Source organism: Haliotis cracherodii, unplaced genomic scaffold (assembly GCF_022045235.1).
Source record: "Haliotis cracherodii isolate W230 unplaced genomic scaffold, xgHalCrac1.p SCAF_1, whole genome shotgun sequence".
Taxonomy (NCBI): Eukaryota; Metazoa; Mollusca; class Gastropoda; order Lepetellida; family Haliotidae; genus Haliotis; species Haliotis cracherodii.
Genome location: NW_027266264.1, coordinates 71927752 through 71941876, shown reverse-complemented (window position 1 = coordinate 71941876; position 14125 = coordinate 71927752). Strand labels below are relative to the sequence as shown.

Here is a 14125-nt window from a genome sequence, read left to right as displayed (position 1 = left end):
GACAAATGACACTACATATGAAACAGAAAGAGCCTATGAGGACAATCCAGTGGAAGAGGAGAAACCTTCTCTGTCCCAATACACCCCTGTGAGAGAAAGTCTGCACAATAGTAGGGAAGAAACTGTTGTTGATAAAAAGGAGAGTGTATCTTCAAGTGTAGAAATCATTGAGAAATACAGTGGGCCTGGTGCTCTGACAGATTTTGTAAATCCATATAAACTTGGTGTTAGGTCCAGTACAGAATCAAAAGATTCGGATCAGAATGAAAGTAGCGAGGATGTTTCAAATGATAAGGATGCTGCAGTCAACTCAGATGTAAGCATGTCAGATGTTAAATCACAAGGAAGCATTGAAGATGATCCTGAAACTGGAATAAGATGTGGCTGTCGACCAAAGACAGCTGTGGGCCAATTACAAAAAGAAAGTGATAGTAGCATACTTCTACAACGGAAAGGGAGTAATCTGAAGATGAGGACATTATCTAGCGCTGATATCACAGTTGTAAAAGATGCTGAAAGTACAGCAAAAACACAGGGTGTCAAGGAAATTGTATCTGATGTCAGTAGGCCATCTGTAGTAGGTCATTCTGTTGATCCCATTGTTCATGATACAAGTCCAAGTCCAAGAAAGATACAGTCTGAAAATTATGCCTCTATTGATCATACTACAAGAGAAACTGTTAACAACAGCCAGTCCATTCAGGTAAATAAAACTGTCATGCCAAAGGTTGAAAAGTTAAAGAAAATAAAACTCCTTGAAATGAAGATGAATGATACAGAAAAGAAAATGGATAAAAAGGATAATACAGATCGTAAGGCATTTCTTGAAGATGAGAAACTGGATGTCAGGTCTGCAGCTGATACCGGTGGTAAAAAAGTTGTCAGTAACATTTTGAGTGATGAACGATTGGGTGCTCGTATTGGTGCACAGGCTAGTCGAAAGCAGGCTTCATCAAGACACACGACTCCACAAACAGGCACTGCGATTGGTTTACGGCCCAGTGTGGGGGAATATAAATCTCCAGGACTGCTTCTTCGTGAAAAGCAATGTAAAGAGGCAGAGAAAAGTCTATTTTCAAATGACGAAGGCTCATCAAAACCACCTGTGATAATTTCGTACTGGAGGAAAGGTGACAAGGTGATATCACCTCTTGCAAAATCTGAAAATACAGAAAATAATGGCAATGGGTCTGTGTCAACACAAAGTTTTAACTCTGATAACAGTGGCCATAGCAGTACATCCAGTACTTCAGAGCATGCAGCAAAATCTGTTTTTTCCGGTCCTGGGGATAAAGTCCAGATGGTTGGTGACTTGGTGTCTCACTATAGTGGAGAAAAGTATAATACTCCCCTGAAGCTTCTTCAGAGACATGTGGACAGGATGAGAAGCACTTCACAGGAAAAGTTCAAGCGAGAGGGAAAAGGATTTAAACAAAACAGTACAACATCAAAATATGCAGTTGATGAGTCTGTGAAATGTGACTCCCCAATCATTCTTGATGAAGAACAGGAGAGAGATGGAAAGTCTCAAGAGCCTTTGGAAAAGGATGTGTCTAGTGAGCAAGAATTTGAAATCTCACAGAAAAAGTCTAATAGTAGAAAGGAATATGAGGGTACTTCTGAAATATCAGATAGTCAAAGAGAAATAAGACCAAGTAAAATCACAGACATTGCATTCTCAAAAGACAATGATCCAAAAAAGTATCTACTAGATAAAGATGAACAAAAGTCAAAACAGACTGATAGTACTGCTACCATATCAGATTACACAACTCCTTCAAAGTTGTTGCAAAAGTATCAAGAGAGAGAAGGGGTTCAGATGAATAGTCCTGGATATGGAGCTTTTGAGTACTCAACTCCATCCACACTGATACAGAGAAGAGAGTCTGAGCCTTCTTCCACCCAGCATCCAGACAACACAACTACTTCAGAGTTGAAGAATAGTAGTCTTGAAGCAAATAAGAGTCATGAGTACTCAACTCCATCCACACTGATACAGAGAAGAGAGTCTGAGCCTTCCACTCAGCATCCAGACAACACAACTACTTCAGAGTTGAAGAATAGTAGTCTTGAAGCAAATAAAAGTCATGAGTACTCAACTCCATCCACACTGATACAGACAAGAGAGTCTGAGCCTTCCACCCAGCATCCAGACCACAAGGCAAGTCTTCCAGATTACACAACTCCTTCAAAGTTGTTGCAAAAGTATCAAGAGAGAGAAGGGGTTCAGATGAATAGTCCTGGATATGGAGCTTTTGAGTACTCAACTCCATCCACACTGATACAGACAAGAGAGTCTGAGCCTTCCACCCAGCATCCAGACCACAAGGCAAGTCTTCCAGATTACACAACTCCTTCAAAGTTGTTGCAAAAGTATCAAGAGAGAGAAGGGGTTCAGATGAACAGTCCTGGATATGGAGCTTTTGAGTACTCAACTCCATCCACACTGATACAGACAAGAGAGTCTGAGCCTTCCACCCAGCATCCAGACCACAAGGCAAGTCTTCCAGATTACACAACTCCTTCAAAGTTGTTGCAAAAGTATCAAGAGAGAGAAGGGGTTCAGATGAACAGTCCTGGATATGGAGCTTTTGAGTACTCAACTCCATCCACACTGATACAGACAAGAGAGTCGAAGCCTTCCACTCAGCATCCAGACAACACAACTACTTCAGAGTTGAAGAGAAGTCTTGAAGCAAATACAAGTCATGAGAGAAACCCAGGCTATTATTTTTTCAACTATTCAACACCATCACAGATGGTTGAGCAGAGGCAGCAACAAGATCAAATTCCTGTTAGCAATACAAGTTTCACGGATAATACAACACCATCTCAACTTCTCAGAAGCGAGCAAGATCCTGAAGAAAGAAGGAGGAAGAGTCCTGGATATGGAGTGTTTGATTATACTACACCCTCACAGTTGATGTGGGCAAGAGAGAATGCACCATCAGGTAGTGGACTTCAGAACCAACATGTCAATTCCAGAGGGTCAGATTCACATGTTTCTGGGGCGAAACCTCTTTTTCCAGGACTTGGGACATTTTCATATACTACTCCCTCACAACTTGGGATGCAGAGTCAACCATCTTCCTCAGCTTGCTTAGAGCACAGGGACTCAGGCCTCTTACAGACAGATGGAAGCAGACCTCGAACCAAGCAGTATTTGGATTCGGCTCTGAGTGATATCACAACATATTTCAGAGAATTATCAGACATGCTGATAAGTGCATTCCCGGAGTCTTTCAGTGAACCAGACTTCATAAAACAACACCCTGATTCCTCTGGAAACAGATTCTGTCCACAAAACACAGACAGCTATTCAGACACTGGTCAGAGACAACCAATGCCAAGTCAACCTCTCTCTGTCACAGGCTCTACTTGTTCCCATAAAACCTACAGCCCAGCTACAGGAATGTCCACAGACTCTGGCTTTGGACACTTAGGCAGAGATTCTGCATCTTCTCTGAGCTATGCAGATTCTGTCTTCACTCCTAGAGACTCTTCACTGAGGGTGACATCTAATCTCAGTTATGATGCTTACTCAGATGATGAAGAACATCCTTCGGAAGAGAAGAGAACCATGCCAAAAAGTTTGCATTCAGCTCTGTCAGCCAATGAAATATTCTGGAAACTATTCAGTGCCAACCCAAACCTATCCCTGCATGTGCTGGGGTCCGAGTTTGACACAGCTCTGGGCACCCTGAACCAACTGTACAGTAGCTATTGCTCCGGACACCCATCTACTCCTCCTATTCCTGTCTACCCTGTGGTCCCTAGAGGTCCAGTCTCAGCTTCTGCTCACTCTACCACACCTGTCAACCCTGCTGCACCCTATCCCTTCCAAATGACACTTGATAGACATACAAGTCAGGTAAGCTAATTCAGATGTCAAGCTGTAACAGTATCATAGAACATTTATGAATGTAAATTTCAACTGTTATCATTACCTCAGGGAAATTCATCTATGGTTGCTTTGCTGTGTCGTGGTGATGTATGTCTGTTTAAAGGGGAAGTGTACACGCAAAAATCACTTTCTTTCTTTTTCTAAACAAAAACGCAGTTTTAGAATTAGTTAGTATTTGTGTTTGAAAATATACACTCACTTTTTCCACAGTGAAAGTAGGTAGCTCACAATACTGTGAAAATGATATGCCGTTATGAGGCCTTCGTTTTTCGAGCTAAACATGCCTGAGGTTATCCCCCTTAGATTATGACGTAATTGGTGCCAATTCAACTGGGTCCCTGTCTATTCTCAAAGCAAAAGTACCAGTTTGCGGTAAAACAACATGGCCTACGACACACGCCGGCGCAGTGGTGACTCAGCATAACACTATGCTGGCTGGCATCTGAGACACTAGAAACACACACCTGTACCTAAACCACGTGAAGCGGCTCTAACAAAGCATGTTGACGTCATAATAATTAAATGTTCGTTGTGTTCATGGAAATTTCTGCATTCTGATTAGCTGATTTGGTCACGTGTTATTGCATTCATTTCCTAATGAATGTAAAAAAAATTAGCCACGCCCACTGCACCGCACTACTTTTATTACTGCGGAATGTCGGGGAATCCCAATATTACAGTCGAGGGAATTCCCTTTCTGCTCACGTGTATCGTCATGCACAGGACATTTAGCGACTTTCATGCATATTGATTGTCCAAACTACCCTTTGAAACCGAAGGCCGAGAATGAATGAAACAGCAAACGTGCCGCCTCGCTCGCCTGTTTTTTTCCCGCTCGCCCCGGTTCAACTTTCATGTCTTCATTATGTCTTTCATTTATAACTAGCATTTCTCCAACTGTGTTTTACCGTAATCAGGGAAGTAATGTTTGAATCATGCAGTAAATGACCATGTTATTTGAAACAGCCGCCTTCTCTCGGACATATTTCTTCCGGTTCGTTACAGTCGGACTGTTGCAGTTCTTTTCGCCTCTTGCCTTAATTGACAGGTCCAATGAACATTGTTTTAAACCCACTCTCCTTTGATTGGCTACTGACTGTGTAGGCGTGTCAAGTTATGTGCATAAATTAAACGATCACCTGATTCATGTAACGCCACTGTATGTATTCCTACACCTGGAATGTTTATCAATGTCGTCATTTTTGTCTCTTTTGATATATGCATCTGTTTTGGGTTAAACTATTGTAGATAAAAGATGTTTTACGTTGTAGAAATTAATTATAAGCATTGACTGTATATTTTTTTCGGTTCATTGAGGTATGAATCGAAAAACCGATGTGCAAACTTTTGTAAGAATCCGCTACACGGATTCATACAGTTTGCACATCGGTTTTTCGATTCATACCTCAATGAACCGAAAAAAATACACAGTCAATCCTTAAATGTTTATCAATTGGCACCAATGACGTCATATTGCAAGGGGCATAAGCCATGGTGTTTTTGTTATGGAAATAGAACACTTGGTAAATGTGAAATATAAATCGTTTAAGCGCAAAACATGTTAATTAATTGTGATATTTTTATGTTTTTGTCTATGACACTACTAGGTTAACACTTTTAATGTGGAAAAAGTACAAGAAAAATAGGTTCATTTTTGTGTGAACTTGCCCTTTAATGTCAGCTAAAGAAATGAGACTGAGTGCTATTTGAAATGAAATGAGCCCAAATCCATGCATTAACATTTTATGAATACATCATTGCCTGACACTGACGCAATGTGTAAAGCCAATGGGTATGCGTGTAAAGAGGGAATAATTTTCAATTACGCCATGTCATGTGAGACGTCTTTGTCAAGACCACTTGCTGTTGCCTTTCCCACCGGAAGTATGGTTGGCTTTATTCATAGACTGAAACAAGCACAACACCACATAGTCAAGAATGGCTGAATATATTCATGGGTGAAAGAAAAACCCTGTGTATTGATGAAAAGCACAGTAAAATCTTTTCAGAGATTTGTTAAGCAAAGCAGCCTTTGATCAAAATCCCAATATGCTAACATACAATTCTGAAGGTAAAACATGTTTAAGCTGATAAAAAAGATTACCTGCATTATCAACAAGCCCCAGTATTGTAACTAACTGATGTGGTGTCCGAGAGAAGTCATCTCTGAGATAGTGCATGTAGTCATGAAACCTTACTCCTTTCCAGGAAAAGAACTTCCACATTGACGTGGATGAGGTAAGGTGTTTCGTCAGAGTGCCGTGCTACCATTGTTTTGATCCTCCTTTGTTCAGTTACTTGTTCATCCATAAATAGCAGTGTTCACACAGGCTTCAAAATAATTAATTATAATGGTAAAAGTGATTATATCATGAGAATGTGTTTATGACTCACTGTCAAATAGTGATGATACCAGGTGTTCGCAAAAAGGGAGCATATCCTGCCCCACCAAATGGCATGTAATTTGCCAGCCTGGCATTGGTAAGTGCTTATATTTATCTGTCTTGCAAAAAGGCCTTAGAGTTTGATAAAACACCTTTTATAAGGGCTTTGAATTTGGCAAACATTGTTCATTTATTGTTAAAAAATATATATAACCATCATATTTTCTCTAGTAATGCTTGATGACGTCATGTAATAAAAGTGAGTGAGTATGGTTTTACGCCGCTTTTAGAAATACTCCAGCGGCATCACGGCGGTCATGTAATAAGAAATTATCTTAAGTCAATCTCAAAATGATATTAAAACATTGGTGTGTGGACTTGAATATTTTAATTGTGTCTTTAGACATGTTAGATGTACTGATGCAGTCATTCAGACGATGAAATAAAGTAGGAATGTCCTAATAAATCAGTTTGAAAGCACCTCGCGTCTTATATTTAGCAAGGTGTGATAATTGCCTTGAAAAGGTTTTAGATGGGTACTATAGACAGGCATAACCTTCTCCCTGTGCTACATCATCCAAGTTTCTACCATTTTTGGCAACTACCAGAATTTGTCTTCTTTAACATGTTTAATTCTTTTATATCATTCACTAACATGCAGTTATCATGGTTATGTAGGTTGTTTTGACCTAAGTGCATGAAATGTGTTTAAGACTATGGACCTTTGATTATGTTAATATTAGAACAATGTTTTTGTTTGCTAATCTTGTTTAACTTGTGATTTTTATCTTTGTTCATTGTTAACATTTCATTCATTGAAACATTGTTTATCGCGGAAATCATTATTAATGTGAGTTTCATGATAACATGAGCAGAAGCTGTGTAGAACTGGGACTGGTTTAAGATTTTCAAGCTTTCCCGTGTAGCCATGCTAGAGCATGTCAGTGTGACCTAACTTCTTTTACCCAGTTGCAGTTGCTGATGTGTGGTACTTGCGTAAGATTGCTAGGTGCAGATTTGAGTTATTTACCTATTTTGGCTATTTGGCATTTCACAGCTCACTATGTTTGACCATATTGTGGACATGAAGGGTACGTTTGATGTTGATTTATGATTGTGTTAGAATGAACTATAATCTACTTTACCATGTTTAGTGTGTATACACAATACAGTGACACTTTGTTAATCCGGATGGTAGCATTCCCACGGAAACAGTCTGTTTTATTGCAGATTTCCTGATTAACTAATCATAGTTGCAAAGTAAGGTCACATTGTATACATGTCAGCATATCCGACATTTTTCATTTGAGAGGTTCAGTTTCTGCATTAACAAGGTCTGGACTAATGATTCAGGTTTCACTGTATGTGAGACTCAAGCATATTTAAATATGCTTGTATGTATTTACTCAATCATGTTTTCTTAGTTGGTAGGGCACTAGTATTTGCCCCAGAAAATACAAGGGCTATGGCAGCTTCCGTTTTTTTGTATGAAATGTACACTGTTTTTGAGTTGAACTGATGTTTTGTTTCAGTCCAGGCCAGGTGACGTTCAGTGCAAGATGTCTTCCTCCATGTCAGTCAACTCTCGTACATCAGACATCCGAAACTTTATAGTGGAGAAGGTCAGTTGCATGACAGTGTGGTAGATTGCATGACAGTGTGGACAGTCACATGACTGTGTGGCGTGTGTGTGGTCAGTCACATGACAGTGTGGACAGTCACATGACAGTATGGTCAGTCACATGACAGTGTGGACAGTCACATGACAGTGTGGTCAGTAACACGAAAGTGTGGCCAGTAACATGACAATGCAGTCATGTTAACAAACCTTTATTGTTTGAACGCTAATATATGTATTTCTCACTAGGTATCAGCTTCAGACATCCTAGTAACATTCCACCATTGATCATGGGTTGGTGTGACATGGCTGAATTTTATGTTTTCCTGTGTTGTGTGTGAACAGTCTATCAATACATCAAAAATTCAAATGCAACTTTGCCACCAAACTAGGTTTTAATGTCACTAAGGCACATGTTTTTCCTGCTCAGTACTGTCATTCTTCTCAGTACTGTTTTTCTTTAAAGCTCTTTTTCCTAAAGTTCAGAGGCATTAGTTCAAATGTTTGGAAGCAAGTTTGAACCCCAAATACATTCTTTGTCAAAATCATTGTGGAGACTTTTCTTACTGGGTGTTTTATTATATGATATGGAGTTTTGTGACAATGAAACCCTGTTGTGTTCTTTAGGAGAAGATGGAGAGCCAGATGCGGAAGCTGCAGGTGGAGAACTCGACCGTGGTGATGGAGAACAAGTTGATGAAGGAGAAGTTCAACAGGGCCTCCGGTAAGCTGGACCTGGTGATCAAAGAGTCAGTCAATATATCATTCTGGGTTGTCTGAACCTCTTTACATCAATAATCATATCTAATTATGTAGAACAAAATGTTAAGGAAATTAGAAATATGGATTAGTTTTTCTTTTGTAATATTCTTGCAATAAACATGTAATCCACTTGCAATTATAAGATAGTGGATGTTGACATCATAGGATGCATCTGTCATCTCAGTGTACTGGGCTCTGATCTCACATCAGCTACCCCAGAGAAGATCTGGGTTAGATCTGGTCTATAGCAACCCATGCTTGTCGTAATGGGCAACAAACGGTATCAGGTGGTCTGGCTTGCTGACTTGGTTGAGAAATCCGTCGTAAATCCGACACTGGTTAATCTGACAATCAGCTTTATCCGACACTAATGATGGGAACCAATTAAATCGCACTCCCGACTCCAACACACCTAATTTGCAACAAATTACCGAAATCACTCATTAATCAGTCTTGTTAATCTGACACAATGATCAGTCATAATCCGTGGTCATCTGCCCACAAGAACACGGTCCGTGTTATGATGCAAGACGAGTCGGCTGGTACCTGCATATTACAATGGCTGCAGAGAAAAACTTGCTTAACATTAAACAATTAGATCTAATGCTTTAAATAAAGAAAACAGGATTAATCACATGCTAAGATTACCTCAATATCATTAAAATCAGATGCAAGGACATCCCATTACAGGTGGTCACGTCAGAACAACCTTTCGCGAACTATGACCGACCAATGAAATAACTAACAGGAAGTTAACATTAGCTACTTAGAAAGCAGCTTTCTTAGCTTTGCGGTACCAGTTTCAAAGTTGCGACTTCCATTCCAGACCATGCTTTTAAAAGTATTTTGAATAAGTCATACAGTCCGTAACAGTTGTTTTGTGTTGAGCTTTAGAAGTTGCATGATTAGAAAACATATTCCGTTAACAATGTAACCTAACAATATCAATATTTCATTTATATTTTTTTATTACGTGTTTGTATCGTTATCTATCGTATAGTTGTCCGATTTTCGATCACAGACGTTGATACTAATTAATTGCGTTTATCCGACCTACTCGTTGATATGACATAATCATATGCAACCAACAATGTCGGATTAACGGTACTTGACTGTATGTCATTGTGTCCAAGTTGAGTAGATCAATGCTCATGATGTCAATCACTAAATTGTCTGGGCCAGACACTATTATTTACAGACTGCCTTCATATAGCTGGAATATTGCTGAGTATTGTGTTAAACAACAAACAAGCAAACAAACATCATATCAGCTTAAGTTACATAAGGATACCTGTCTTTTGTCATGTATGACGAGATTAAACCATTTAGATTTTAAAATATTTTATTTACTATAAAGTTACATAATCACACAGACTTGTGAACATCTTTAATGTGAACGGATGTTAAGGCTAATTTACTTCAATAGTTAGGTGATAAAACATTATGTGTTTTTAGATTTGCAGGTTTTATTGTGTATTCAATGCACGGAAATCTCATTGTATTTCTCCTGCTATATTCTCTCTGATCCAGACCTCTTTCAAAACTGGGTGTAAATTTCAGTTGTTCAGAAACCTGGTTCAAGCAGACTCTGCTATATGTATGAAGAGCAGGATCATTATTATGATCATTTAACTGTTATTATTTCATAGCTTGTACACAGTGACATTTAGCTGCTTTGATTATAATTGGTCATGTGTTTATTCAGCTATGCTGCCAACAAGACTTACTGAGCCAATGTTCTCAGTAATGGTATAGGCTCTGTTTACAACTGCTGCTGGAGATGCCCTCATTATAACGCAGTTTCACTATAAGCCTACCCAATCTATTTTTTTATAGTTTTTATTATTGCTAATTATTATCATATCCAACAAATGTCATAAATGGAATTGCCAGTTAAGAAATTCCTGGTACATTAGTGATAACACTCTGCGCTATAATGAGGTGAAGAGGGTGTATGCCTGGATGGATATATATATTCCTGGCATGTAATTCATACAGCATTGCTCAGAGTGGGGTTTAATCACTGGTGTATTCCTCACATAGCCCTGTGTCCCTTGTGTCATATCGTTGAGGTATGTTGTTAAACTGCATGTTGAAGTGGTGTACAACGTTCAGGTAAGATAGATCTTACTGAGAATCAGAAGCAGATGCCATCAGTATGTCATGTCTGATATTGCACACAGGTTTAAATTTAGATCTTCTGATAATCCATTTATATCCTACCTGTAAATTACCTGGTGGTAATTATGGGTGTTGTGTATAAAAAGTTGAATGTATTTTGAATATTTGGAGAGATTTGATCATACATGAGAAGAAATGATGACTTTCAGGTCTTTCAGCATCAATCTGACTCTTCATCGGGATTTCACCTTTCAACTCCTTCATTGGTTGGGTTGAGTGGGGAGAAATAAGATCTTATCCCTTTCACTACTTCACTTTCATTGGTGGCTTCTTTCTGACGGAATTTAACTTGATACATGTTCTGTCGGATCAGTTCGCTGTCATCCAATCCGGGATCCAGAGAGGACTAGGTCAACCTTTTGACCTCCGCTAGTGGCAGACCCTTCTCGGTCTGTTGACTTCAACTCAAGATCTTACATCCATGGGTAGCGTTCAGCTGCATCCCCTTCAGAGATTTCTCCTTCCTTGTCTGCGCTCCCACCTGATGGGTCCCCTCATGCCTCTACCAGTAGAATTATGCCCGTTTCTGGAGTGGTGGCTAGCCCCATCAATGTCTTAAGTGGAACCTCTGCAGCAAGCTATCCACCATCTATTTGTGGAGAAATTCTCTCCAAGGCTTGGGTGCCCACATTCTCCAGTAAACCACATCAGGTCTTTGGATGCCAACCGAGCTTGCATGGCATATCAACAACCTTGAGTTGGAGGCAGTCATCCGGGCCATTCGTCAATGGCGATCAATCCGCAACAGCTGTCTTCTGGTCGCTTTGGACAACTCCAGGGTGGTGTATTACATCAACAAACAGGGGTCCCGTAACATTCCAGGATGCCGCAATGTGTTGGCAGACTCCCTGTCCGGGTTCATGTGCGACCACCTTGGAACTCCCAACGTCAATCTCTTCACTACAGTGAGTTACCAATTGCCAATGTACGTCTCTCTGGTCCCATACTGAACTGGTTGGGAAGTAAACGGCCTCACACTGTTCACTGTGCGTACGCTTTTCCACTCCCAGTTCTTCTTTCCCAGGTCATTCACAATGCAGCCCAGACCTGTCTTCTGAATCTGCCTTTGGTCACGCCTTACTGGACGGCCAGAGTTTGGTTTCCAAGTCTCCTTCCGATTGCCGGGGAACCTGTGTTGCGCCCTCCATTTTGGCCAAATCTGCTGCTCAACCATCACACCAGACAGCCTCATCCAGACCCTGACAGCTACAATCTGTCTCCAGAAGTCCCTGACAGCTAAAGGGTTCTTGACTCGTGTAGCAAATGCTGTTTCCAGGGCTCATCGTACCTCAACTCGTTCCCTATGTGATGACAAGTAGCATACTATTCAGGCTTTCTGTAATCCCAGACACATTATTCCAGTGGAGGCCACCGTCCCCCAGGTGGCTGACATCTCATTATTTCTACACCCATCCCGTCACAATGCTGACTCAACTATTTTGACATACCTTTCGGTGCTCAACTCTGCTTGAAGATCACTCATGGTTCCTGTTTGGCCTCAGTCCCTGCGCTTTTGGCCGTTGTCTGAGGTTTTAGGCTAAAAGAACAGGCTAAGAAGTTTTGCCCTCCAGATTGGGTTCTCAATATTGTTTGACGAGGCTTACGCCAGGCGCCTTATGAACCGCTGTCGTCTGCCTCATGTGAAGATCTCACCATTTAAGACTTGTTGTCTCCTGGCGATGCCACAGTGGCAGGGATAGTCATCTTCATGCCCTGGATGTCACCCGGTCAGATTCGATTGTTGACCTCATGGTCTGGTTCTGGTAAAAGAATACCTCCAAATAACAAATGATCTGCCCCTTGGGAATGAATGTTGTAAGCCTCTTGCCAAAGACTCATTCCCTTGTGAATCTTGATACACTTGATAAATTGGCAGTGCTGATTTCTCAAAAATCTTTTACTTTGGCAATATTGTAGCAAGATGCTAGTCATGTAGAAAACCCTATCAACCTAGACCTTATGGTTTTCATTGAACTCATACTCAGAAAGGCATATCTAGGTAAGCAATTCATGAGATTAAAAGTAATCTCCCTTTCATTATATTTGAATGTTCTCACCAGTAATTGTATAGCGGTGAGGTTTCTGAAATAACTGGACCTGTTCTAATGATTTTGCATTGTTGTTCGGCCTTTGAAATTCATGCTAGTCTGCTAGCCCGAGACTACAAGAATGTGCTGAGTACAAGTAAAAATCCAAAGATGGTAGTCCTCATTGACTTGTAGCATTTGAGGGCTATAAGTCTGAATAAGTTCTCTATGTTTCAATTTTGCTGCAAATTCAAACTGACTGAAAATGATATTGTTAACATTGTAAAGGTCTTCTTCATGCAGGACTTGCTACAAACTCTGAGGATCGGTGAAATAAGGTTAACTCTAGTCCTCTGGACTGGTCTTTGAAACAAAACCGAGGACTGTACTTACAAAATTTGTTTTAGCCAAAGTTACTGAACTGGAACAGAACCTGAGCTCTGCCCACAATGAGATGGACAGCCTCCAAACCAGCATGGCTACAGAGATCTCTACCCTTTATGACAAGGCACGATCCGAGACACAGAGAGACATGGACCAGTTTCAGACTAGGATTGTCTCCCTTACACGCCATAACGATACTCTACAGGCAGAGGTAACAACAGTCAAGAGTGTTTTTTCTTGTCTCTGTACTCTTTATCAGACTCATGAATTGACATGGTAATAGTTACTTTAGTATGTAGAAATAGTGTCAATCATTGTAAAAAGGACTAAGCTCCCAATATTTCGCAATATGAATCGCAATAGAGATACCTACAAGGGTTAGAAATAGCCATTTTTTTACTTATCCTGCATTACTCCTTAATGCATTCACTGCTTACCTTACGACAACAAAAAGACAGTGCTCGGCGATGGTCATGGGTGAAGAAAAAGATGTTTCCGCTTTTCACTCCTGCTTTTTGCATGGACCATCACCGCTGTCATATCTGAAATATCACAAATTCTGGTTTTCTAAGACGGTGGAAACGATCAGAGCATTTTTCTCAAGTGGGGCTCAAAAGGATTACAAAATAATTAGTAATAAAGAAACTATTAAACTTGCATGTGTGTTATACATATTTTATGCAACTTGTGTAAGAATTAACATATTACCCTTGCTCTTGCTTGGGAAATACAAGAATTCTGACACTTGTTTTTGTAAAATCAGTATGACACACATGCTCATATGATACAATTGCAATACAATTTTTTGATGATAACTTCTGCACTATCAGAAATATTTTGAAAGACAAGACAAGATACTGTAGTT

The 14125-nt window shown here is 40.1% G+C and overlaps 1 protein-coding gene across 1 annotated transcript in view; it reads left to right on the top strand.

Moving 5' to 3' along the window:
• LOC139468872 (early endosome antigen 1-like) overlaps positions 1–14125 on the top strand; it is a 75450-nt gene that overhangs the window by 13286 nt on the left and 48039 nt on the right. Inside the window, exons 5-8 of the mRNA XM_071251040.1 lie at positions 6113–6142; positions 7821–7910; positions 8534–8630; positions 13284–13471. Coding sequence (XP_071107141.1) covers positions 6113–6142; positions 7821–7910; positions 8534–8630; positions 13284–13471 — 405 coding nt within the window. The remainder of the gene's footprint in view (positions 1–6112; positions 6143–7820; positions 7911–8533; positions 8631–13283; positions 13472–14125) is intronic.